Raw genomic sequence first — 24326 nt, forward strand, 5'->3', positions numbered from 1 at the left:
TGTGTGTATGTATATGTGTGTGTGTATGTGTGTGTGTATGTGTGTATGAGTGTGTGTTTGTGTGTATGTGTGTTTGTGTGTTTGTGTGTGTTTGTGTGTGTGTGTGTTTGTGTGTATGTGTGTTTGTGTGTTTGTGTGTGTTTGTGTGTATGTGTGTGTGTGTCTGTGTATGTGTGTGTGTGTGTGTGTGTGTATGAGAGTGTGTTTGTGTGTATGTGTGTGTGTGTGTGTGTGTGTGTGTGTGTGTGTATGTGTGTGTGTGTGTGTGTGTTTTTGTGTGTGTGTTTTTGTGTGTGTATATGTGTGTGTGTATAAGTGTATGAGAGTGTTGTGTGTGTTTGGTATCATAGTTTGAACATGGAAATTTTCACATTTTTATGAAAAACGATCCTAATTGAACCATTACCTATTACAAGTAAGGAACACCATTGCACTAAATATTGATAGAATAATTAGTAATGTAGTTAGTAATTAAATATTCACACTGTTTGTTAGGATTTTTTTGGTTTCAGACATCTTTTGAACAATTAGACATGCACCAGGGTTAACAAAAGCGGGAATCACCAGTGTGACTCGCAAAGCAGCGGAGCCGAGCTGAAACTTTAGCACTAAGCGTTAGCTTGTTGAAAATAGCGAAGCCAAAAATATTGGATTTTTTCACACAGTCACATTTCTGTCGGACCATAAGAGGACACACTCCTTTATAACTGTACATAGTTTTAAGTTCAATTTAATGGGATCAAAAGTCACTCATATACATACTATGAAACTTGGTAAAGTTCGTTTTACGTTCGCATATTCGGAATTCTTTCTTCAATACCTTTAAGTTAAAGGTACCAAAATATGCACACTCTTATTTCTGGCACCCAAGACAAACATCTACAACTTTGTTTACATCAGGAATATATGTATTTTAAAACATGTTATTTTAAATATACTCCTGTCACCGCTGCAACGTCTAAGGCACCGTCTACAAATGACCTTAACACGGAAGCAAGTGGAGGTCCTAAGGGGCCCCAGAGCACTGTGCACTCTGTTTTTTGCAATAATTTCAATAGCTTTTAAACGGTCCATCTAAGACCACCAAAGAAGTTGGATTACATAAAGTTAATCTTTAATAACAACCTACAACTAAAAGATGGGTATTTATACCTTGCACCAATGTGTGGTGGTCAGTTTTTGTCAAATTTCAATAGCTTTTAAATGGGTCATCATAATTCCACAAAACAAGGTTGTTGATTAGGATGCACTTAACTATAACTTGTTTTATGCTCTTATGATGGACATTTTTAAAGCTATTTAAACATTTGACAAAAAGTGCACTTAATATTTATACAACTTGTTTTTATCTTATGAAGAATCGTTTAAAAATTATTTAAATCTTTGCAGAAAAAAAGAGTGCGCAGTGCTCCGGGGCCTTTACGACCACCACTTTTGTCCATGTTAAGGTCATTTGTAGATGGTAATAGTAGTACATTTAAAACATATCTAATTTCGAATACGCAAACATGAAACCAACTTAACCACAGTTACAAGGAAGAGAAAACATCAGTCATGTTGGACGACAGAGATCCTAAATAACAGCTGACCCGATGTGAGTGCTTATTAGTTTATATTATGGCACCTAGAAAAAGTTATTGGTGCCTGATTTTTTCCTTTTAGGACCTACTGGCTCCTTGAGTAATTTTTAGTATGTAGCCCAGCATGAGAACCATCTTGTTGCCATGGTAACCACCAATTGTTTACCCTTTTAATTTGTTATAACATTTGTACTGTATAAAACTGGGTCGCAACTTAATGACAATGAGAAAAAGTGGGTCCCGGGCTGAGACCAGTTGAGAACCCCTGATGTAACCTATTAACACAAACTTCACATTTAATTATGTTTTAGAAGTTTACATTTTTTCGTTAGGTCCTGGACCACTGGATTTTGCCATCTTAAACACTGCAACTTCAAAATTGTATAATTTACTCAGTTTCATTTCGAGCTCAGATGTGCTAAGGAGTGAGCAACGTAGACCAGGATAATCCATTATGTAGCCCTGTGATATTACAGATTTTCTTGAATTCCCACAGTAGAATGCTGTCCAGAAGTGAGTGGGGACGTTGACCCTGCCCTCGTCCTTCAGCGTAACGCGACCTTTCCCGCCACTCGCCACGACACCTGTGATGACGTGGGCGGCTCCGTCTCCGTCTCCACCTCCGATGTTCAGGCAATCATCAAGTTCTTTTATGACTTCGGCTTCTGCGCAGCGGAACCACTTGACGTTGAAGTCGTGCGACTGCGGCGCTGCGTTGGTGAGGGTGAAGGTGCTCTTCATCTCGTCCTCGGTGCGAGTGTGACACACGGGATACAAGTGGCCTTTATCATATCCAGATTTTTCATAGTCTGCATTCACAGCCTGAAGGTCCCCCAGCTTTGCCTTTTTGCTGCCTGTCCCAACTCCTTTAAGCTGCATGATTAAATTAAGTTAATAACCATAAAGTTATAGCAGCTAACAGGTTGGTAATAAATGACATCCACTTGGCTGCAGGTTGAGTTTTATTACACTGCATACCTGTTAGTTTTGCTTTTCAATACTTTTACACAAAATAATCTTAACTAATTTCTTACCTCAGGTTCAGTTCTCCAGTTAAAGTTGTTTCTGAGTGGAGCCTCTCCCTTTTGATAGGTATAGGCAGAATATACAGGAATCTTTTCTTTGGTATCATATAGAGTTGCATAGAAACAACGTCCATTATGCATCTGACAAATCTGTTGGTAGCGTTCTGGATCTCTACCTGGTATAAGTTTGCCATTAAATGTTGGGTGTTCCTTATTTTGAAAGAACTGTTTGCAGTCCTTAAAGTTCTCTGACACTTTTCCCTGAGAACCCAGAGTCAGGAGCAGCACTGCGGCAAGCAGTCTCATCTTCACAATCTAGTGATGTCAAAGAGTAAGATGGACACACCTGAGGTGTCCCCCACACCTGAAGTCTCTGAAATGTGAGGTGGAAATTTTAGATCCACTCTCTAGGAGGAACTCAGATCTTCAAGAGCAGAGGAGGAGGGCATGGAGTAGAAACCCGGACCTATCAGAGTAGAGGAAGAGGGCATGGTGTAGGAACCCAGACCTATCAGAGCAGAGATGGAGGGCATGGGGGAGGAACTCAGAACAGCCTAGCTTCACCTATTACACTATTCTACAAAGGTGAAACATACACTTTAACTTGAAAAAATATATAAATAGCAGATAATACAACATGTAAAAGTTAAAGCTTCTGGTAAGGTCTGATAATGGCTTAAACAAAAGATTAACAATGTGATTCTTGGCAGTGTTTAGGTGCACTCGGGTGCAGGTGGAGCCAAACCAAACTAAAGAAAGTATTGAAGCAGTAGATCAGGGTTCACACATCACTGTTTTTAACGGATCACAAACACCAAGAATTAAAACCATCCTGTGCATTAATAGTTTTTAATAGGATAATTGGCTAATTTCATTAAATAAACAAATTATTTTATTTTGAAATAAAACTTCTCTCCAGACCTGTCTTTAATCTTAACTGATAGAAAATGGGCTTCTTGGGAAGAGCCTGTTAACATGCCTTTAGTTATCATGTCTACATGAAGAATATTTTACTATTTTAGGTTTATAGTAGTGGATCAGCCTTGTCTAAATTCCAAATTTCTAAATTGTCTAAATTAATTTTTATGTCTCTGACTGTGCTGAAAAAATATGGTTAAGCTGATACATCATCATGGCTATTTAGGAGTTCCTTTCTACTGGGTAGACGTTCATAGAAGCACTCAAAACTTAAAGTTGACAAATGGCCCAAGATACTAAGTTAGTGTTAGAGGAGGAAGTTAATATATGGATTTATTTACATACAATTGCTCACAAGGTTACAAGGGTTGATGACTTTTCTCCTGCCTATCAAACCATTTTGATCTAGCCTTACAAAAGCAGAGTTGGCTCTGAAGGTTTTCTCTGTATCACAACAGTATACATTAATGCTATCACACTAATCCCACTATGCATTCATCAGTTAAGAGGGAAATTACATCAACTGTAGAGAAAACTTGGTGCTTGACTTTTTAGGAGTGACCCAAATCTCACTGATGTTGTAACATGTTGTAAAAAGATGTTGGAGGTTACTGGTGGTTCTGTGGGTGGAAGTAAAAATGTTAATTTAATTAGTAGTTGAAACGTGTGTGTGTGGGGGGGAGGAGATCAGGTTTGAGATGAGCTACAGAAGTTTCTTCCTTGATGGTCCTTCAAGGAATCTGTAGTGGCTACACACATAATTCATCAGTATTATATTGAATTGAATGTATTTGTTGTCATTGTAATGTTACAACAAAATTGAAAAAAGTGCAAGTGCAAAAAGATTTCACAAATAATAGACAAAATAAACACTTGAACACAATGAACACACACAAACATTAATCAGTGCACTAATCATCCACCTTCTGCAGTTGAGCATTGTTTGATAGTGCACCTACAGCTCTATCATAAAAACTATGCTGTTCACACCTGAGATTAACCCACAACTGCACCTGGCCAGACACATTAGAATGTCCCACCAAGACAAGACAAAGCTATCAAAGCAAACTATAGTATGCAAAATATAGTATAATATAGTAGTATAGCAAAATCAAACAAATGAACAAACCCACAACAAAAAAGAGCCTTTTTTAGTGAGCTGAAACTAAGAGTGTACAAACTCAGAAAAGGTCCGGCATCTCAGCCCCAGCCCACTGCAAGCTCGTGTTTTATTATTATTTATTTAGGATTCATTAATGTGATTTTATAACACACTTATAAGAATATTTATAAAAATCATTAAAACATCACTCTTCTATTTCAGCCTCTTCCAGCAAACAGGAGAAGGTGGTTGCCTGCAGACGTGAAGAAAATGTTTGCTAACTCAAATACAAGTCTAATACACACACACTACAAAAACTAGCAATGAAAAGTAAACTGTACAAAACAGCTTGATATATACATGTCAATTTAGAGTAAAACTATTTTCATTCTTTCATATTTTCATTTTTTTATTGAATTTTACTGTTTTTACTCATTTTTCTGCACAGCTGGTCCACCCACATTGATGGAGACACATCTGCACAACCTACCCATAAACCCCAGCAGCAGACATCATTGCTAGAGACACAACCCTTAACACTACTCTATCTTCCAGTGTGACCACTAACCCCCCTCACTAACCCCTGACAGCAGAGCCCACATTTTGGATCTCAAGTAATTCACCCTGGCAGAAGCAGATACTCACTCGGCTGTATCACACTTTCTGTTATACCTTGGGCATTATTTAAGTTTTTTGTTATCTTTTCCAACAAATTGCATTTGGTCTGGAAGGAATTACACTGGGTTATAAATAACCTTACTCCAAGTTCCAATGGTGAAGTCCTACAAAGTCCTCTGAAGAACAGCTTGGAGAAAATAGTGTTGTATGTTATTTACTACGCAATCGAAATACACTCAAAATGTTTGGATTTCTCTCTCAGGTAAAATAAATAAATCAACTTGAGCAAGACAGACATCATTTAGTTGATTACTCAAATTCTTTTAATTTTCTTCACGCATTAGACATTTGGTTTTAACCACAGGATGTAATGTGATGAGACGTGTCAGTTGTATGTAATACTACGGGATTCTCCTGCAGTCATAACTCTTCAGATGGTACGTTACATTTAAGTGCGGTCTTTTAGAACTACAGGCTCAACCCCAATCCCAACCTCAAACGGTTAAGCCTAATCCCAACCTTACTGGATGTAGGCGTGTTAGTCCTGGGAAGCAGTAATTAGAGAAGCTGTCCAACTGCACATCGTAACGAGAGGCGCAGGTCTATTCTCACTAGGTTGTATATGACCACGCCCACCTTATTCTCTAGCCTCAGCCAATCAGACATTAATTAACTGGCTCATGTGCAGAGAAGCAGTTCCTCCCCAGATTTTCAAGCACGACGCCTCATACGTTATTTACACTGCTGAAAAGTGTCAATAAAAATGAAATCAACATTCAGTTTTAAAATACTGGTCACCAAAAGATACATGAAATAAAAGCATCAGATCAAAATTATTTCATAATCTTCTACAGTCAGCGTTAGATCTTAAAGAACATTTGCATAGATTTCGTACAAACCACTATTTCCATAAATACTGAAATTTGAGACAAAAAACAAAACAAAACACAAACATCCAATGGAATGAATCTGCTTGGTCTGGCCGGGTCTCTTCCACCAGAGAGCAGGATTCCCAGTGTGTACGAGTGTTGTACGTGGACGTTAAGTGTGAGTAGACGGAATGTTCACAACTAGACCTCTATGGTCTGAATGATTCAATTAACAGCCATAACCAGCCGCCAATCCAAAGTCGGACGTGTCCTTTTCCGAAAAAGATCCCCAAACACCTTAAGAAATACTAGCAGCACACCAACCCGATTTACAGTAAAAACAAGAAATAAAAAAGCAAAGACTAAAACCATCCAGTCTACCGTCAGTCACCATCCAGGTAGACAGCCAAGCAATAACCGAAATATAACCAACACACAGACAAGCATTGAAATTGCTTACAAATAAAAACACAGGAAGAAAAAAAAAAACAAAACAATCATTTCATACCCCAGTACCCACTGAAAGGAATGACCCAAGCCAACTCTTAATATTATAGTGGTGATGTTTAAGATCTACGGGTACTGTCCCATTAATCAGACAAAACAAATACACTTCAAATGAATCATCTTCTGCACGTCAGGCGTACATTCTCAGTGTCACACAGTGCAATGCGTTCAAGTCACTGTGAAGCGCAGGATGCTAATAGCCAACAGTTCAGTTACAGATCAGTTACATTGCTGTTTGACATCATTGTTAAATTCATTACCGTTTGGTTAGTCACTCGTCCTGCAGAAGCTGGAAGTGCAGAGAGGCTTCTGTATCCACATAAACATGGAGAACTCATGTCTCTCAGTACGTTGTGTTTATGTGTAGGTAAATACTGCAAGATGTGATGTTAGTGCCCCCTTGAGGCCACATTGAGGCATGCATCACATTTTTAACACCACAGACAGACCTGTTGACGTAACGACATTCACTTCTGAACTACAACATGTAAATATAAGAGGGCAGATGTATATGACCATCTGGTCAGAAAAGAAAAGGGAGGGGGGATGCTGAGAGGAGTAGAGGAGAGAGAGAGAAGGAGAGAAAGAGAAAACTGAGAAATGAAGCTGAGAAACCAGACCCTGCCAATAGACGGATGTCTGGTGTGAGCTTGGCTTTGCAGAGACTCTTGATGTGGGGACTGCAGTCACTCAGTCAGCCAGACGGTCTCAGGAGCTTGTAAGAGTAAGTAAGTCCTTTCAGAGCCCCGCCAGCCAATCAGGGCCTCAGTACCGGTACATGTGGTAAGTGCTGACCCAAGAGGAAGGGAACGTCCAGGCTGGGAACCTCTCCAACAGGGCGTCCAGCTGAGGGGTCCGGGGGTCCTTCCCGAAGTAGTGGCATGAGACAGCGATGGAGATGATGCCCTCCTCAGCAGGAGGGTCTGAAGGTGGCTGAGGGAACACAAATCACGACATTCTCGTTAAAAATCTATATAGTTTCTAATGCTTTTACATTTAACTGGGTTTGCTAGAACACATCTTAGTATAGCTGTAATTCAGTTGTTGTAAAATGTTTTTTTTTGTTGTTGTATAAAGTAATGGGGAAAAATAAAAGTTGACCCATAGTTTTGATTATTTAAAGTTTTGAATCACTGCTTGCAGCACAGAGGATAGTGAAAAAGTAAAAAACCTAAAAACAAGTATGGTATAAAGAAAGAAATAATTCATCGAAGAGCAACTTTTTGGCAAAAGCATATCAATAACTCAAAAACATTTGATTTCTCAAAGTTGCCAGTTCAGGATTAAAACTGAAAAAAATATAAAATATTGAAATTTGTAGCCATTACTGATCATTATACCACAGTTAGTTCCAACCCTACAATGTGATTGGCTGAGAGGCGATCTAGGAGTGCCAATATTACATGTTATAGCACTGTAACCGAAGCTCTCCATGTATTTCTCCGCCACATACAGGTAACCTAGCAACGAAGCAGCGTTTACACGCCAAACAGCGCAACTACAAACAAGCATCAACATTATCAAAATGAATTACAGGGAGTTCGTTAAATCTATTGGCTTCGAAAACATTTATTTCGATCTGAAACTGGAGGATGAAGCTATAAATCACCAGCCTGATTCCTCCAATGAGCCAAGGTTTGTCACGCTTACAAACAATGATTTGGATGAGCTGGAAATGCAGAGAAATTAAATTAATACCGTAAAACAAACGTCCTGGGCTCTTAATGTATTTACATCCTGGTTAAAGAGCAACGACATTGCAGTCGATTTTAGTATCAACAAAAATTAAATGAATCAGCTTTTACAACGTTTTTATGGATCCGTCAGAAACGTGAAGGGAGAGTTATATAGCATCAGCAGCTTCGTTGGTTTAAGAGCTGGACTGAACAGATACCTGAACGAACCTTCAATCATGGATGGTCAATAATTGTTGTACTTTATTTTTAATAAATACAACTTTATCAACAGTTGTTTTGTGTATATTTACCGCTATAATATTTATTGGGTAAGGCTGTTCCAGTGTTGTGTAAGTTTAGCAGCGAGCCATTGAATGGAACTATTTTAACTGGCGGAGTATTTTTAACCAAACAGGTCGTATTTTCTCGTCCTCTTTAACTCAAAATCTTTCAATAAACAGCGATAATTGAACTGTGGTATAATCGCAATAATACACTCAAGGTTCGTGCAATATTGTGTAATATTGGTACTGCTGTGCTGATCTACGACCAATATTACACATTATAGCACTCCCTCTCGTGTATTATTGCTTCATTAACTGGACTGTAGTTCAAATCAACTGAAAATGGCAGTATTCATCTGTCCTGACACAAACTGGTCCAACAGAACCAGAACACCAAATAGAACAGAACCCCTCACCGTTCCTCTCACTTAGGGCGTACTCACACTAGGCACGGTTTGCTTGTTCCGTGCTGGGGCCCGGTTATCCCCCCTCCCCACTCCCCCGCTGGCCTGCACTCACACTCGCTTCAGCAACCCGGCCCGAGCACGCTTACGTCATCACAACGCCGCTTTATTTGGAAAAAAGCGCGCTCGCACAACACTATAGAGTTCACGATTCTCTTTTTATTGTATTTTTGGAGTCGTTTTGGGAGTGCAGAAACACGGTGCAAGCACAGATTTATCGATAATTTAACACAACGATTGTCTGCTAATCGCTTTGCCGCTATGACTGTTTAACGTGAGCGTCGCATCACTGATGTCATGTTTGAGTTCCAGCGAAATGAACCAATCAGGCGAGGCACCAAGCGGGCCCGGGCACGGATAGCGCTCACACTAGAAGCGAACCGTGCCCGAGTCCACATGAATCGTGCCCTGGCCCACCTCTTCAAAGCGGGCCCGAGCACGGTTAACTGATCCGGGCCCGGGCACGGTTGGAGCGCTCACACTAGCCAAACGAACCGTGCTTCGGCAGGCAACCGTGCCCGGGCCCGGATCACAGAGCCTAGTGTGAGTACGCCCTTACAGACCGCAGTAGGTTTGAATCCCAGGAGCTGATGGCTGATTAACAAGCCATTGTTGATTAACAAGTTCCCAGTATCATCAGTAACTCTCGGCTCTGGGTAGTATCTCTCAATAACACAAGTGTGGTCCTGCAGATCTACTGTCAGAGAACCATACCAGGTGTATTGAGAACTATACGAGGAACACAGAGAACCATGCAGGGATCATAGACCTTGTGGGTTTGATCTCCAGGAAAGGTGCTTCTCACACATAACCCTCTAATACAGGCGTACTCAACTAAATTTGTCCGCGGTCCAATTTTGGCAGATACCTGTGCCCTGAGGTCCGGTGCGGCGGGGGTGGCGAACGTAAGTTGTTGAGCGGGGGGGGGGTACGGTGCGCGAACGGTGGAGGCGTTTATACTTTCGCGAGCGTCACTGCAGTGTTCTCCGAAACGATAGGCGTTTTGTCCGAAACGATATGTGGTAGAAACACCCCTCAAAACAGGGGAATGAACATTTACCTGACCAATTTTAATGTTGCTATATGTTTCAGGTTTGAAAAGTGCTGGAATTTAGGTTAAAGTACTTTAAAATGCTTGAAATTGTAACTACTTGGTTTCACAACAAATAGCTGTCTGACTGAATAGTTCTCTTGTATTAGGTTAACAAATACGAGCCTCTTGTAATTCCAGGACGAAACATGAGAGAACGTGAAGACGTGAAGATTGGGCGTTTTTTAAATAAACAACCATTAAATAATGTGATAAAAAGCGAATTATTTCGAGTATATGTATAAATATTTAACTTAATTATGTTTAACATGCTGGGAAATATTGAAATGGACCTTGAAAGTGACGTACAAGTGCTTTAATTCCACCTTATAAAGGTGTATGAACCCTGAAAACGTGACTTTGTTCATTGCGCTGAAGCGCGGCGCAAAGTTACAAAATTCGAGAGATGCACGACCTCTCGAACCGACAGCGCGCGAGACACTCGCGCACACGCGGAGCCACAGCGATTACGTCATTTTCGCGAAGCGTCAACCAGGCAGGCTTGTTGTTGAGCGGGGTGGCGAACGTAAGTTGTTGCGCAGGGGTGGCAAACGGAACACTCGTGACGGAGTGTTTTTTCAATAGCCCTGAAATAAATGCTACGGTTTTGTTTTGGTCCGTATCCAGTTAATCAGGAATGAGATTGGGTCCGGACAGGACTGCGTTCGGGTCCGGATCCGGACCGCGGTCCGCCAGTTGAGTACCCCTGCTCTAATACTAATGAGTATAGGTAGAACAGCAGTAACAGTAGCATTAATCCCACTTAGTTTACCATGTCATATATTGTTCATCTTGGAAATCTTCATACACACCTGGATCTCAAGCCAGAAGTGCCAGGCAGGGGCGTCCAGGCCGTGGGAGTAGAATATGAAGTATTCTCCGTTCAGGTCAAATTGTGGAGTCCCATCTCCGAATGACCAGCTGGAGAGGGACGTCCCAGTGTGGGGACGCAGGTACACAGACATGTGGCTGGGCCCTAGAGCACAGGAGCAAGGAGTCACCTCAACATCAGCTACAGTTACTACAGCCAGCACTACACCTCTACATCTGCTACAATCACTACAGCCAGCACCACTCCTCAGCATCAGCTACAGTTACTACAGCCAGCACCACTCCTCAACATCAGCTACAGTTACTACAGCCAGCACCGCACTTCAACATCAGCTAGTTACTACAGCCAACACTGCACCTCAACATCAGCTACAGTTACTACAGCCAGCAGTAACTGTAGCTGACTATTTACTCATAGTTTCAATGTTAAGTGTTTAACATGTTGTGAAAAGCTATATAAATAAATTTGACTTTGACTTTAAGCTACAGTGTCCTACCTTTAGCTTCAAAGCTCATTTTTACTGTTCCCCATTCAGTCACCTGTTTTGAAACCAGTCTGAATTCAAGTGGAGACTTAGGAGACACCACAGGGGCTGGCAAGAACCAGCTTTTCCTAAAACAAAGAGATGCCCCAACTGTAATGTGTGCATTTGTAGTGACAAAAGCTACAAAGAACTCTTCAAATCTTCAAATACATGATGAAACACAATCAGCCAGGTCTCGGGGGGCCCAGGTCTCGGCCTCTGAACTCACTTAATGAGGAATCGAACAGGCAGGAACCAGGGGAAGCCGCCAAAGGGCAGGTCGTCCTGATGGCGGGTGCGGATGGTGTCGTTGATCTCAGGGACATGAGGAGTGATGTAGTTCATGCCCGTGTAGTCGAAGCTGTTGATCCACAGGCCAGAGTCCATGTGCTCCACCGAGCCATTTAGTGTGTGGAATGTTCGGGTGGTGTGCTAAGGAAACAGAGCAGGACTGGAAGTCATGGGTGGAGGTCAGTTACAGGTGGAGGGCAGTCATGGGTGGAGGTCAACTCTGGATCACAACTATGAAAATCTATGGATATTGATGCAGATACAGAACTTGATGGCTGGACTAAAATAAATAGCATAATAAATCAGACTAATTAATCCATATTCAGTGTGTAATGCCATATTCCAGTCTCGTACATCAGATGTGTCTGGATCACACAGAGAAACAACAAGTGTATAGTAAGGAGGTACCTGGATGATGACATAGGTCGGGGCCTGTCTGGGTCAGCTGTGTGTTTGGAGTTACTTGGATGATGATGCGTTTAGGGCGGGGCTTGTGTGGGTCAGGTGTGTGTTTGGATTTACCTGGATGATGACTCGTTTAGGGCGGGGCTTGTGTGGGTCAGATGAGTAGGGGAAGAACAGGCCGCTAGAGACCAGGATGATCACGACAGCAAAGATGGAGCCCAGAATGGTCAGCACACGCTTGGAACTGCGCACCAGGTAGATGAAGTGCATCTGAGGGTTTGAATAAGTAAAAGAGACAAAGAATCAAATGTTAACATGCCATTACTCCTGTGTAGGTCAACCCAAACAATGGCTATAAAGAGAGGGTTATGGTGAGGGTGAGGATTACGGTTAGGGAGAGGATTAGGATTAGGGTGAGAGTGAGGTTGAGGATCAGTGGACAGAGCTTCTTCCTCAATCTTTCTCTTAGCCTCCAGCATGACCTCTGACCTCAGCCATAAGAACAGCCCACGGTGGGGTGAACCACTCACAAAGTAGGAGGAGAATAAGATGGTTGCCAGGGTGATGAGGGAGGCAAGCACCACGTCGGGGGGGATCTCGGTGCCGCTGCGGCCCAGGATGGGGCAGAAGATCTCGAACACCACCCAGATGAGGAACATGAGGTGCACATAGGGCAGAGTCAGACCCAGCAAGTACAGCACGGCATAGGGCACGGACGCACCTGGACACACAGGTACACACACACGCATATTCACAGGTGCACTCATATGTACACGTACACACATTGACTGTGCAGATTTTCCATCATACAGTCACACACAATACTTGTCACAATTATAAGACACATTTTATATAGCATTAGTCATTTAGACTCCCAAAGTTATTCCAAGGCAAATTTTACCAAGTCATAGGTCTGTACAGCAGTGGTGTCCAAAGGTTTCAGTGATGAGTGTTGGGGTTTGGGGTTAGAGGTTAAAGGCAGTGGTGTGGTGCTCACCTCTGTGTCTGAAGGTTTCAGTGATGAGCGTTGGGGTTTGGGCTTAGAGGTTAAAGGCAGTGGTGTGGTGCTCACCTCTGTGTCTGAAGGTTTCAGTAATGAGCGTTGGGGTTTGGGGTTAGAGGTTTACATTTACATTTACGGCATTTGGCAGACGCCCTTATCCAGAGCGACTTACATTTTTATCTCATTTTTTTTATACAAGTGAGCAATTGAGGGTTAAGGGCCTTGCTCAGGGGCACCTCAGTCATGGCCTCAGGTCTGGGAATCAAACCCACGACCCTCTGGTCACAAGACCAGTTCCCTAACCACCAGGCCATGACTGCCTAGGTTAAGGGGAGTGGTGTGGTGCTCACCTCTGTGTCTGAAGGTGTCAGTGATGAGTGTTGGGGTTTGGGGTCAGAGGTTAAGGGCAGTGGTGTGGTGCTCACCTCTGTGTCTGAAGGTGTCAGTGATGAGTGTTGGGGTTTGGGGTCAGAGGTTAAGGGCAGTGGTGTGGTGCTCACCTCTTTGTCTGAAGTGCTCGGTGAGGAGGAGCTTGGTGGCCAGAGGGAAGGCCACCATCAGCATGGGCACATAGGCTGAACACAATCCCCGCAGGGTGAGGAAGAGCAGCGCACAGCACCACAGGAGCAGACTGACGTCAAAGAACAGCTCAGCCAGCTCCACCCTGCGCACACCCTGGAGGGAGGAGGGGTGAGACAACACACACACACACACACACACACACACACACACACACACACACACACACACACACACACAATCCTCTAGTCATGTACAGTAACAGGGTAATGGTACCCTCAATGTAACAGAGCAGCCAAATGTGCCAAGAGTATACCGGTGACCACTCATGAGCTGTAACAGTGTATCAGTACTCACTCATGAGCTGTAACAGTGTATCAGTACTCACTCATGAGCTGTAACAGTGTATCAGTACTCACTCATGAGCTGTAACAGTGTATCAGTACTCACTCATGAGCTGTAACAGTGTATCAGTACTCACTCAGGAGCTGTAACAGTGTATCAGTACTCACTCAGGAGCTGTAACAGTGTATCAGTACTCACTCAGGAGCTGTAACAGTGTATCAGTACTCACTCATGAGCTGTAACAGTGTATCAGTACTCACTCATGAGCTGTAACAGGGTATCAGTACTCACTCATGAGCTGTAACAGTGTATCAGTACCCACTCATGAGCTGTAACAGTGTATCAGTACCCACTCATGAGCTGTAACAGTGTATCAGTACCCACTCAGGAGCTGTAACAGTGTATCAGTACTCACTCATGAGCTGTAACAGTGTAACCACGCCCACTCATGAGCTGTAACAGTGTATCAGTACTCACTCATGAGCTGTAACAGTGTATCAGTACTCACTCATGAGCTGTAACAGTGTATCAGTACTCACTCATGAGCTGTAACAGTGTATCAGTACTCACTCATGAGCTGTAACAGTGTATCAGTACTCACTCATGAGCTGTAACAGTGTATCAGTACCCACTCATGAGCTGTAACAGTGTATCAGTACCCACTCAGGAGCTGTAACAGTGTATCAGTACTCACTCATGAGCTGTAACAGTGTAACAGTACTCACTCATGAGCTGTAACAGTGTAACAGTACTCACTCATGAGCTGTAACAGTGTATCAGTACTCACTCATGAGCTGTAACAGTGTATCAGTACTCACTCATGAGCTGTAACAGTGTATCAGTACTCACTCAAGAGCTGTAACAGTGTATCAGTACTCACTCATGAGCTGTAACAGTGTATCAGTACCCACTCATGAGCTGTAACAGTGTATCAGTACCCACTCATGAGCTGTAACAGTGTATCAGTACTCACTCATGAGCTGTAACAGTGTATCAGTACTCACTCATGAGCTGTAACAGTGTAACCACACCCACTCATGTGCTGTAACAATGGGTAGGTACAGCCCACTGCCAAGGCTACACAGGTTTACATTCTACAGACAGCTCTAACTTACTCTAGTTCACTTACTACAGCTCAAACTCTAAATCACTATAGTTCACTTACCTGATCAGCTCAAATGCTCAATCACTACAGGTCAGCTACTGACTGTTTCTCCGTAATATGATGGGGGTTATATGTAGTGAAGACCCTGAATGCCCGAGAGGCGTGCTCTCACCCCGTAGTACAGGTTCTTGGCGAGCGTGTGGACCAGCAGGATCTTGCCGGCCGCGGCGGATCCGTACAGGGCGACGGCGGCGCTGAAGTGGGTGTACCAGAACATGGAGCAGCCGGTCAGCGTAACCACCAGAGACACGATGAGCACAGAGAGCAGCGTGGCCACCCAGCTGAGGAGAGCCACACACACAGCCAGGGCCAGGGCCCGCAGATAACGCCCACCTACACACACACACACACACACACACACACACACACACACGTTAATACCCTAACACAGCTGAGGAGAACCACACACACAGCCAGGCCCACAGGTAATGACCACCTACTCACAGGCACTTCACATCACACACACGTCAACACCGCCACCCACCTGAACATAACCACACAATCGGTGCCTGTAATACCAGACGTACACCCACATGCACTTGACCACATTAACCTGTAAGTGCGTGTGAACCTTAACATTCACCCTTGTTGCTAGGCAGACTGGACTTCTTTGCCAGGTATAGAAAGGTTGCCATGACAGCCATGCAGTTGATGATGGTGCCCACTCGTGCTGGGTAGGCTACCGCCACCACACCCAGCACATCGAAAAACACCATGTTGCCATGACGATACTCTGAGGAGTCCGCCAGTTTCTCAGACATGGCCAGGTGCTTGAGGAGAGCCAGGATGTTGTCTCCTAAACAGCAAAAATAGTACACAGGCATTAGAATGTTAGTTCACAAAAGGTCTTTATATTTAGACATTGTTTTCCTTCAAGAGATCCATTTGCGTACTCCAAACCCAAATACAGAAACCTCGGGCCAAAAACCTCAACTCAAAGCTCAACTCGTTCTTTATCCAGGATATTTGGAACAGTTGTGGAACCATCACATCTCCCTTGTTCGTGGTGGCACCAGTGGACAAGTATAAAACGCTCTACCAGTACCAGTATACCAGTGGACAAGTATAAAACGCTCTACCAGTACCAGTATACCAGTGGACAAGTATAAAACGCTCTAGCAGTACCAGTATACCAGTGGACAAGTATAAAACGCTCTAGCAGTACCAGTATACCAGTGGACAAGTATAAAACGCTCTAGCAGTACCAGTATACCAGTGGACAAGTATAAAACGCTCTACCAGTACCAGTATACCAGTGGACAAGTATAAAACGCTCTACCAGTACCAGTATACCAGTGGACAAGTATAAAACGCTCATGTATGGCCTTCTGATCGCCCCAGGACACCGATGTTGTTCTGACAGAAAGGCAGTGTTCCACCCTCATATGGCCACTGGATCAGGGACGGTGAAACCTGCATTTTCTCATTAAAAAAAAAATGAGCTAGTAATCCGAGAGACCTCACGCATAACACCCTCACTCTCTTCACTCAAAGACTATTTACTCATAGTTTCAATAAAATGTTTTATTTGTGAATAATGCGGCAAAAGATTCATATTATATGCACCTGGAATTAATTAATACAAATGAAATGCCATTATAAACCTGTTGTTTAACAGGCTACAATCTGTAACCCACTGGTTAACGCTGTTGACAACTTAGCGACAGAGAGACGGAGAATGTCAGGGCTGGCTCCAGGGCTACCCCACCTGCCGCCACAGGAGGGGGCTCGCGAGTCAGTTCCCAACAGAGACGCAATCAGCAGTGATGACCGGCAGCTGTTTTCCCTCCTATTTAAGGAAGACAGTTGCAGTGTCTCACTGCTGAGTTGTCTGATGCCACCACGTGAATTCGCGCAAGTCAGCCTTTCTCTTGTTACACGTTCGCTCACCCTTGTGTGTTCTCTCTCCAGTTCTCTAGTCTCTTGCCTTGTTTTGCAAGTCCTTTACTTCTGCGCCTCTTCCTGGCCTACCTCAAGTTTTCCTACGCTGTTTCTCTTCCTATCCTTTTGTTATTTTCTAAGGTAGATTTTGTTTGACGTTGTCCGCCTCTGGCTGCCAGCTTCTTCCCTGAGTTGTTCCCATGTATTTTAATTTTTTGTTTTTGCTGTTATTGTTTAGCGTGTTTTCTTTTGTCTCGTTTCCCGTGCTGTTTTTACGGAGGTCTCAGTTCGTTACTTTCGTGGCTTTGCATTAGAGTTCGTTATTATTAAACCCCCCCCGCGATTCTTCCCTCAGTGGAAGGATTGTGTCACAGAGAAAGAGAGAAGGGGGGGCGAGAGAGGACATGTACCTGCTCTCTGGATGGAGTCTGTTAGAATGCGGTCGGAGGTGTCGTACTTGGTGTGGTACAGGAACCCATTCTCTATGAAGGCCAAATCAATGCCTGCGGAGAAAAAAGGACCCACATTTATCTGCAAACAGTAGGGGGGAGGGGGGCTAGAGAAAGATGGCAAAAATATTTGTTTGTGATTGAAATACATCACATTAGAGAAATGTAATGAGAACAATAAAAAATTTAAACATGTCTTTATGAAAGTATGAGAGAGAGAGAGAGAGAATGACCGTACCTGGAATGTTACCAAAGTCCCTGTAGATACGGAAGTCCGTGTCTGAAGGAATAATCCCACTCTGAAACACCTCCTGTCCCACAACCGAGGCAAAGGGGTGAACAGCAGCGTGGACATAAGCCTGCACCAGCCAGGGGTTTTCTGGACCTGAACACAGGACACACCCCCTCAGGACACTGTGAACACACCCCCCCTTCAAGACACAGTGAACATGTCCCCTCAGGACATGGAGAGGGACCAGGCGCACTTGTGCTCTGAAACAGTGCGCACACACACACACACACACACACACACACACAGGTATTGTTTACCTATCCTTGTAGGGACTTTCAACTGACTAAACAAATAATGTGATTACTTTAGTTAATCAATACTACACATGTACCTACAAGGTGGTCCCCTCAAAGTCAAATATATTAGACACGCCTGTCCTTGCCCTTGAAACTGCTTAGGGACTCGGAGTTATTCAAATTCAAAAGCAAACAACACTCTCACACACGTGTCTTTGTAGGACAGCCACAGAGAACTGAAAGCAAAACAGGCAGAGTGAGAACAGAGACCAGCAGTCAGAACAGTGGAGCTCAGAGCAGGCACAGTGAGAACAGAGGAACAGAGACCAGCAGGCAGAACAGTGGAGCTCAGAGCAGAGAGAGAAGTGAAAGGAACAGAGACCAGCGGGCTGGGTGGAGAGGGTACCTGTTTGAAACACCACCTCCTTTCCTCCAACACCAGCAGCCTCCAGATTCACAAACGCCTTCACCTGCTTCGCCCACGGGTGCTGCGTGATGAACCCGTGACTCGCCTGAAGAACACACAGACGGACAGACGGGGGCACAGATGTTTGTACTGCTTCAACAAAAATGTTTCATGCCAACAACGTCATTAAATAAAGCACTATAAATGAAAACAATAAAATGAATGAATGACAGATGGAGGACAAGGAAGGGCAACAGGGAGAGACAGAGGGAGAGAGAGAGAGAAAAAGAGAAGGTGAGAGGACAAGAAGAAAGGGAGAGGTCCAGGATTTCTGACTCAGACCAATGGTATTCCGACCATCATGTGTTCATTTGCATTGTCTTGATACTGCTTAACTGAACAGAGTAGAACTCCCTGCTAAGTGTACAACGTCTCTCGTTCTCTTACTACAAACTCTGCCTGTGGTATCCAGTACATTTTGGTATTGAACCGTGCCTGCACTGTAGCCCCGCCCACCTGGAGGACGTTCTCCTCAGCTCCATTGAAGAGGAAGATGACTCCATGTGTCAGAGGGGAGGAGAGGCTGGCCAGAGAGCGAAGGACCTCCAGCATTACAGCACAGCTCACCGCATCATCACTCGCCCCTACACACACACACACACACACACACCTCATTTATCTACAGATGTAAAATATGGAAACACTTGATCTTCTAATGAATGAAGATATTTGTCCTAATTACAAAATCAAATACACATTTATACAATTGGTTCCGACCCCAGAATCTGCTCTATCACAAATATCATCATGGCTTTGTCCACACCAAAACTGCTCAGACCACACGTGTTGCTAAGTAACTACTAGATTTATGCACCCAGCCCTTATTTGTGTTGTGTATATAGAAAACAAGAAGAGAGTACAGCAGGGTATCTGCACATTTTTAAATCTCAAATTCAATGACTTTTAAGACCTTTTTAATACCTTTCACAAGAAAAAAATAATACTATTACCGGGGATGCAGGTGTGTTCCACATCGTTGAGGGGGGGGTGGCGAACGAGAATTGTTAACCGGGGGGGGTGTTAGCGAACGAAAATTGTTTACGTTGTTGAGGCCGTATACACCAACGCTAGGAATCTAGAGGAATCTAGCACTAAGACCCTGTAGCGGTTATTTTCTGCATTAGCGCTAGATTCGGCAAAGTTCACATCGCGCCAGAACAACTGAACAACACACACTTATAATAATTTAATGCCTCCCCTCATAAAATTCCAGACATTTTAAGACATTTTTAGGCCTTGAATATGGAAAACTAAATTTAAGACATTTTAAGACTTTTTAAGGACCCGCGGATACCCTGGTACAGTGACTTTTAGCATTTGACCTGCATCCTGATTGGTCAGACTCTGAAGGAGCGTGACCTCTGACCCACCATAACTGTGAAAACCTTTAGTTTGTCTGCTATTTTCCTTTTAGCTGTGGTAATTTTAACTTTCTGTTTCAAATGAACATTACTTGGTTGGGTGACAAACGGCAGTCTGCAGGATACTGTTAGGCAGATACTGTCACTGTTGCATAGCAACAGATTATTTGTTGCGGAACACAGTCTGTATACTGTATACACAGTCGACTTGTGGAACTACATTTGAAAGAAGAAAGTACCGATATTAAAACTTATATTAAAGGATTTGAAAAAGAACTATAGTATAAAATCAGTAGAACCCTCGGCTACGATTGAGCGTAGCCGCTTGCTTCGGATTCACAGCTGTAAAGCTGTAATGTCATTTGTGATAACTGAGGACATTTGAGGACTCCGTCTCGTGTACGTGTCAGTGCTCAGTGCTTTTGGGCACATGTGCGGAATCATGCGTGTTTGAGCAGGAAGTCGCTGCCGCTGGACCCACATCCTCCCTCCGACATCACTGACCATGGCTGTGATCCCAAACACATAGGTTTCTCACAATCTCAACTGTTTTTGTTTTAGTAGAGGTGGGACGGGGGAAAAAACGCACACACAAAAGACCCACACACAGATGAATGAACACACACAGAAAACCCAAAACAAGACAGTTATAAACTGATAAGGGTGTTAGACTTTCCCGTCAAGCAAGTTCCTATTTCTCACTACTGAGACAGACATGAACAGCAAGTCTCACTCCAGGTAATTACATTATATAAGTAATCATCTGCTTAGTGGAGGACTCCATAAATGCCACAGTAAGCTCTGACACACATGATTTACTAATAGACTATTATGACTTATCTTCATCATCATCATCATAATCATGTTAAGACTACAGGTGTTGAAGGTACAGTCTTCAGAGACAGAAGGGCAGAGAGAGGCAGATCAACACTGCACTATTACATCACGCCCACCACACAATTAGATCACGCCCACTACACTATTAAGACACACCCACCATATTAAAGCTGCTCTAGGTACCTGGGCTGTTGGCCACACTGTCAAAATGGCAGTTGGCCAGCATGAAGTGCTGCGCTCCATCTTTGGGCTCGAGCCTGACGGCGATGTTGGTGACGCGGTCGTAGTAGCTGGTGAAGCCGCCCAGGAAGTCGATGCTGAAGGAGCCGGTGGGGCGCTGCAGGTCAAGGGTCACGGCGTGAGGCCCCGCCCCACTCTCACTGCGGATCTGCTCCACCTGCTCCAGCAGGTAGTTCACGGTCAGCACCTCGTTCTCCACGCTGCCCACGGTTCGCGGGCCCACACCCGTGATGCGCTCCAGGTCTTTCCTGTTTCAGAAGACATGACGAGACATGGTCATTAAAGAACCCCCGTGAAGACAACACAGCTGGTTTAATCGTGAAGACCCCTGTCAGAAAGATGTGCAAAGCAAGGGGTGAGAAACAGCAAACTGTGATTTCCTGTCTCTTTCTGAACTCAGTGTACACACTGGCAGATCATCGTAACATCTTGAGTAGTTTAGAGACTGGTACTGTTTTAACTGCTGTAAGTATAGTAACCCTACAACTACTTCTGGGAAACTGGTTTGAACAATGACTCGGGTTAACAAATACCTCATGCTTCATTAAACACAGCACAACAGTGTTGGACGTATCCCGAGGGAGGGCTAGCTACATACAGCGGTCAGATTACTAGAGTATCACCGGAATTATGCACATAAACTCCTTACAGCATGTGTAGTAACTTTAACCCTTGAAATATAAAAACGTTATTTTCTTACATATCCTAAAAGACACAACTAAATGTTGATTTCGGATTAGAATTGTGTTGCTCTGCTCCCATAGACTGTGATAATGTGCAAACAAAAGTTTCAATAACTTATGTAGTTTTAGGGTTTATACAGATAACGATTTATATTGAATACAGCAATTATTTAGTAACAGAGAGGTAACTTAGTTCCTATCTAGTCTATTATCAGCTGAGTTGACATAACCAGCCACTCATCCATCTATGGTCTAGTTAAGCAGGACCGACACCATCAGAACGGGAAATGATTGTGTGTCGTTATCTGGAGTTCAGATTAATTAACAAAATTAATCTCCTGATATGATGGTAAAGATTAAAAACACTCTTACCGAGCCCTCACTGCGTTGAATTCTCCGGTGGACTTCCCTACCAGGAGCTGTTGTGTGGATAAATGAACCAGTGCCCACAGTGCTGAGATAAACACAACCAGCAGAACAAACACCACTCCCTCGCCTATCAAGAACAAACCGAGTTCCGGCTTTTTCTTCACGTTCCCGCGGCTGTTGTCGCCCCGCTGGTCCTGGAAGTTGCTGTTTTTCTGCGGGGCGCAGCTGCTTCTCGGGGTGTTTCTCCGGATAGTGGTGTCGCTCTCCATTTTCACCGCAGCGCAGCGGCGGACGAAGCGCGTCGAGGGACAAACTTGGCGGGGAAAGTCTCCTCGCACAACGGCTCCACCCCGCACACAGCAGGTGCAAAAAAATGACTTGTGGTCAAAACGTTTGATAATTCAGACTGCTCATATAAAAAATCCCCTTTATCAGTCCTGCTAACTGTAATCTAAGACCCGTGTATGGGATATTACATAAACTAGTTAATGACGCGCTGCATTTTTAAAAGTCGGCAGCGTATCAAATGTACCAACATTGCAGCAGTCTCCTTCGCAATGTGTCCTGGTTGCCAGGTCCTACAAAAATATCCCGCACAAAATCAGTGTAAAACCCGCCCTTCAGAAGCCTAAACTAGCCCAAAGCCCAAGGTAGTGGCGAGTGTAAGTTGTCGACGGGGGGTGGCGAGTGTTTAAAATGGAGACAAATTAAGTATTATATCGCGATCGATTCTTTGTGTTGACTTGTAACTCCCGCGGTGTCCCAACTCAAACGTAGCCCAAAAAACCGCACCCCGCGACCCCTGAATTTTTACCCGCGGCTGGATTTTCAAACAAGCCCAATTTGGCGTGAAAACTGCGAACCTGGCAACTGTGCATGTACGGAGCTGTGATCAATGCAGTGATTTTACGCCCTCTATAGGTCGACTTGTAAACTTACACCGACGAATAAATGCTTTAGTCGCATCTATGCTGAATGCAACCGCATGTAAATTAATCAGCATAAAGATGAACTATTCAAACGATTATGGATTTAAATCGTGTAACAAAGACTGTATAAAACAAACCATAAATAATCTCGAGTGTAATTGCAATTATGTAATTATTATATAATTCCAGAAATATGCAAGTCATATGCAGAGTAAAACCACACGCAGACACACACACACACACACACACACACACACACACACACACACACACACACACACACACACACACACACACACACTTCCTCATGAAGACACTTCTGAATTTTCTTTGTGGTATGGTGTGCGTTGTCAGTCCAGTACAGGTCCTGAGTCATGGGGCAGTCATGGTCCTGTGGTAGGGAACTGGTCTTGTGACCGGAGGGTCATGGGTTCGATTCCCAGACCTGAGGCCATGACTGAGGTGCCCTTGAGCAAGGCACCTAACCCCAACTGCTCCCTGGGTGCCAGGCTAGGGCTGGCCACCGCTCTGGGCATGTGTGATCCACAGCCCCCTAGTAATCACTAGTGTGTGTGTGTGTGTGTGTGTGTGTGTGTGTGTGTGTGTGTGTGTTCTAACTGCACAGATGGGTTAAAAGCGGAGGACAAATTGTGGTGAAAAAAATCACAATTGACAAATATGGCACATTAATTATGAAATTAATTAATTATGATGTGTTATCGTCAGTCCCGGAGGTGTCTTAACTGTAGTAGTGTGTGTGATGTCAGTCCAGGAGAGGTCCTCACTGATGTGGTGTGTGTTGTCAGTTCAGGAGAGGTCCTCACTGATGTGGTGTGTGATGTCAGTTCAGCAGAGGTCCTCACTGATGTGGTGTGTGTTGTCAGTCCAGGAGAGGCTCTCACTGATGTGGTGTGTTTTCAGTCCAGGAGAAGCCCTCACTGATGTGGTGTGATGTCAGTCCAGGAGAGGCTCTCACTGATGTGGTGTGTGATGTCAGTTCAGGAGAGGCTCTCACTGATGTGGTGTGTGATGTCAGTCCAGGAGAGGTCCTCATTGATGTGGTGTGTGTTGTCAGTCCAGGAGAGGTCCTCACTGATGTGGTGTGTGTTGTCAGTCCAGGAGAGGTCCTCACTGATGTGGTGTGTGTTGTCAGTCCAGGAGAGGTCCTCACTGATGTGGTGTGTGATGTCAGTTCAGGAGAGGCCCTCACTAATGTGGTGTGATGTCAGTCCAGGAGAGGCCCTCACTGATGTGGTGTGATGTCAGTCCAGGAGAGGCTCTCACTGATGTGGTGTGTTTTCAGTTCAGGAGAGGTCCTCACTGATGTGGTGTGTGTTGTCAGTTCAGGAGAGGTCCTCACTGATGTG

The 24326-nt window shown here is 44.0% G+C and overlaps 1 protein-coding gene across 1 annotated transcript; it reads right to left on the reverse strand.

Moving 5' to 3' along the window:
• Positions 1-4205: 4205 nt before the first annotated feature.
• On the reverse strand, positions 4206-22669 carry ermp1 (endoplasmic reticulum metallopeptidase 1). The gene is made up of 15 exons (XM_076980705.1): positions 22034-22669; positions 20922-21226; positions 18997-19124; positions 18481-18586; positions 17785-17931; positions 17508-17600; positions 15800-16012; positions 15329-15549; positions 13688-13862; positions 12715-12905; positions 12302-12454; positions 11718-11920; positions 11462-11577; positions 10946-11109; positions 4206-7552 (listed from the first exon to the last, which is right to left on the reverse strand). The coding sequence occupies exons 1-15, from the start codon at positions 22297-22299 to the stop codon at positions 7385-7387; spliced, it is 2649 nt and encodes an 882-aa protein (XP_076836820.1). The 5' UTR covers positions 22300-22669; the 3' UTR covers positions 4206-7384.
• Positions 22670-24326: the final 1657 nt, after the last annotated feature.

The sequence above is a fragment of the Brachyhypopomus gauderio genome, chromosome 18 (genome assembly GCF_052324685.1).
Source record: "Brachyhypopomus gauderio isolate BG-103 chromosome 18, BGAUD_0.2, whole genome shotgun sequence".
Taxonomy (NCBI): Eukaryota; Metazoa; Chordata; class Actinopteri; order Gymnotiformes; family Hypopomidae; genus Brachyhypopomus; species Brachyhypopomus gauderio.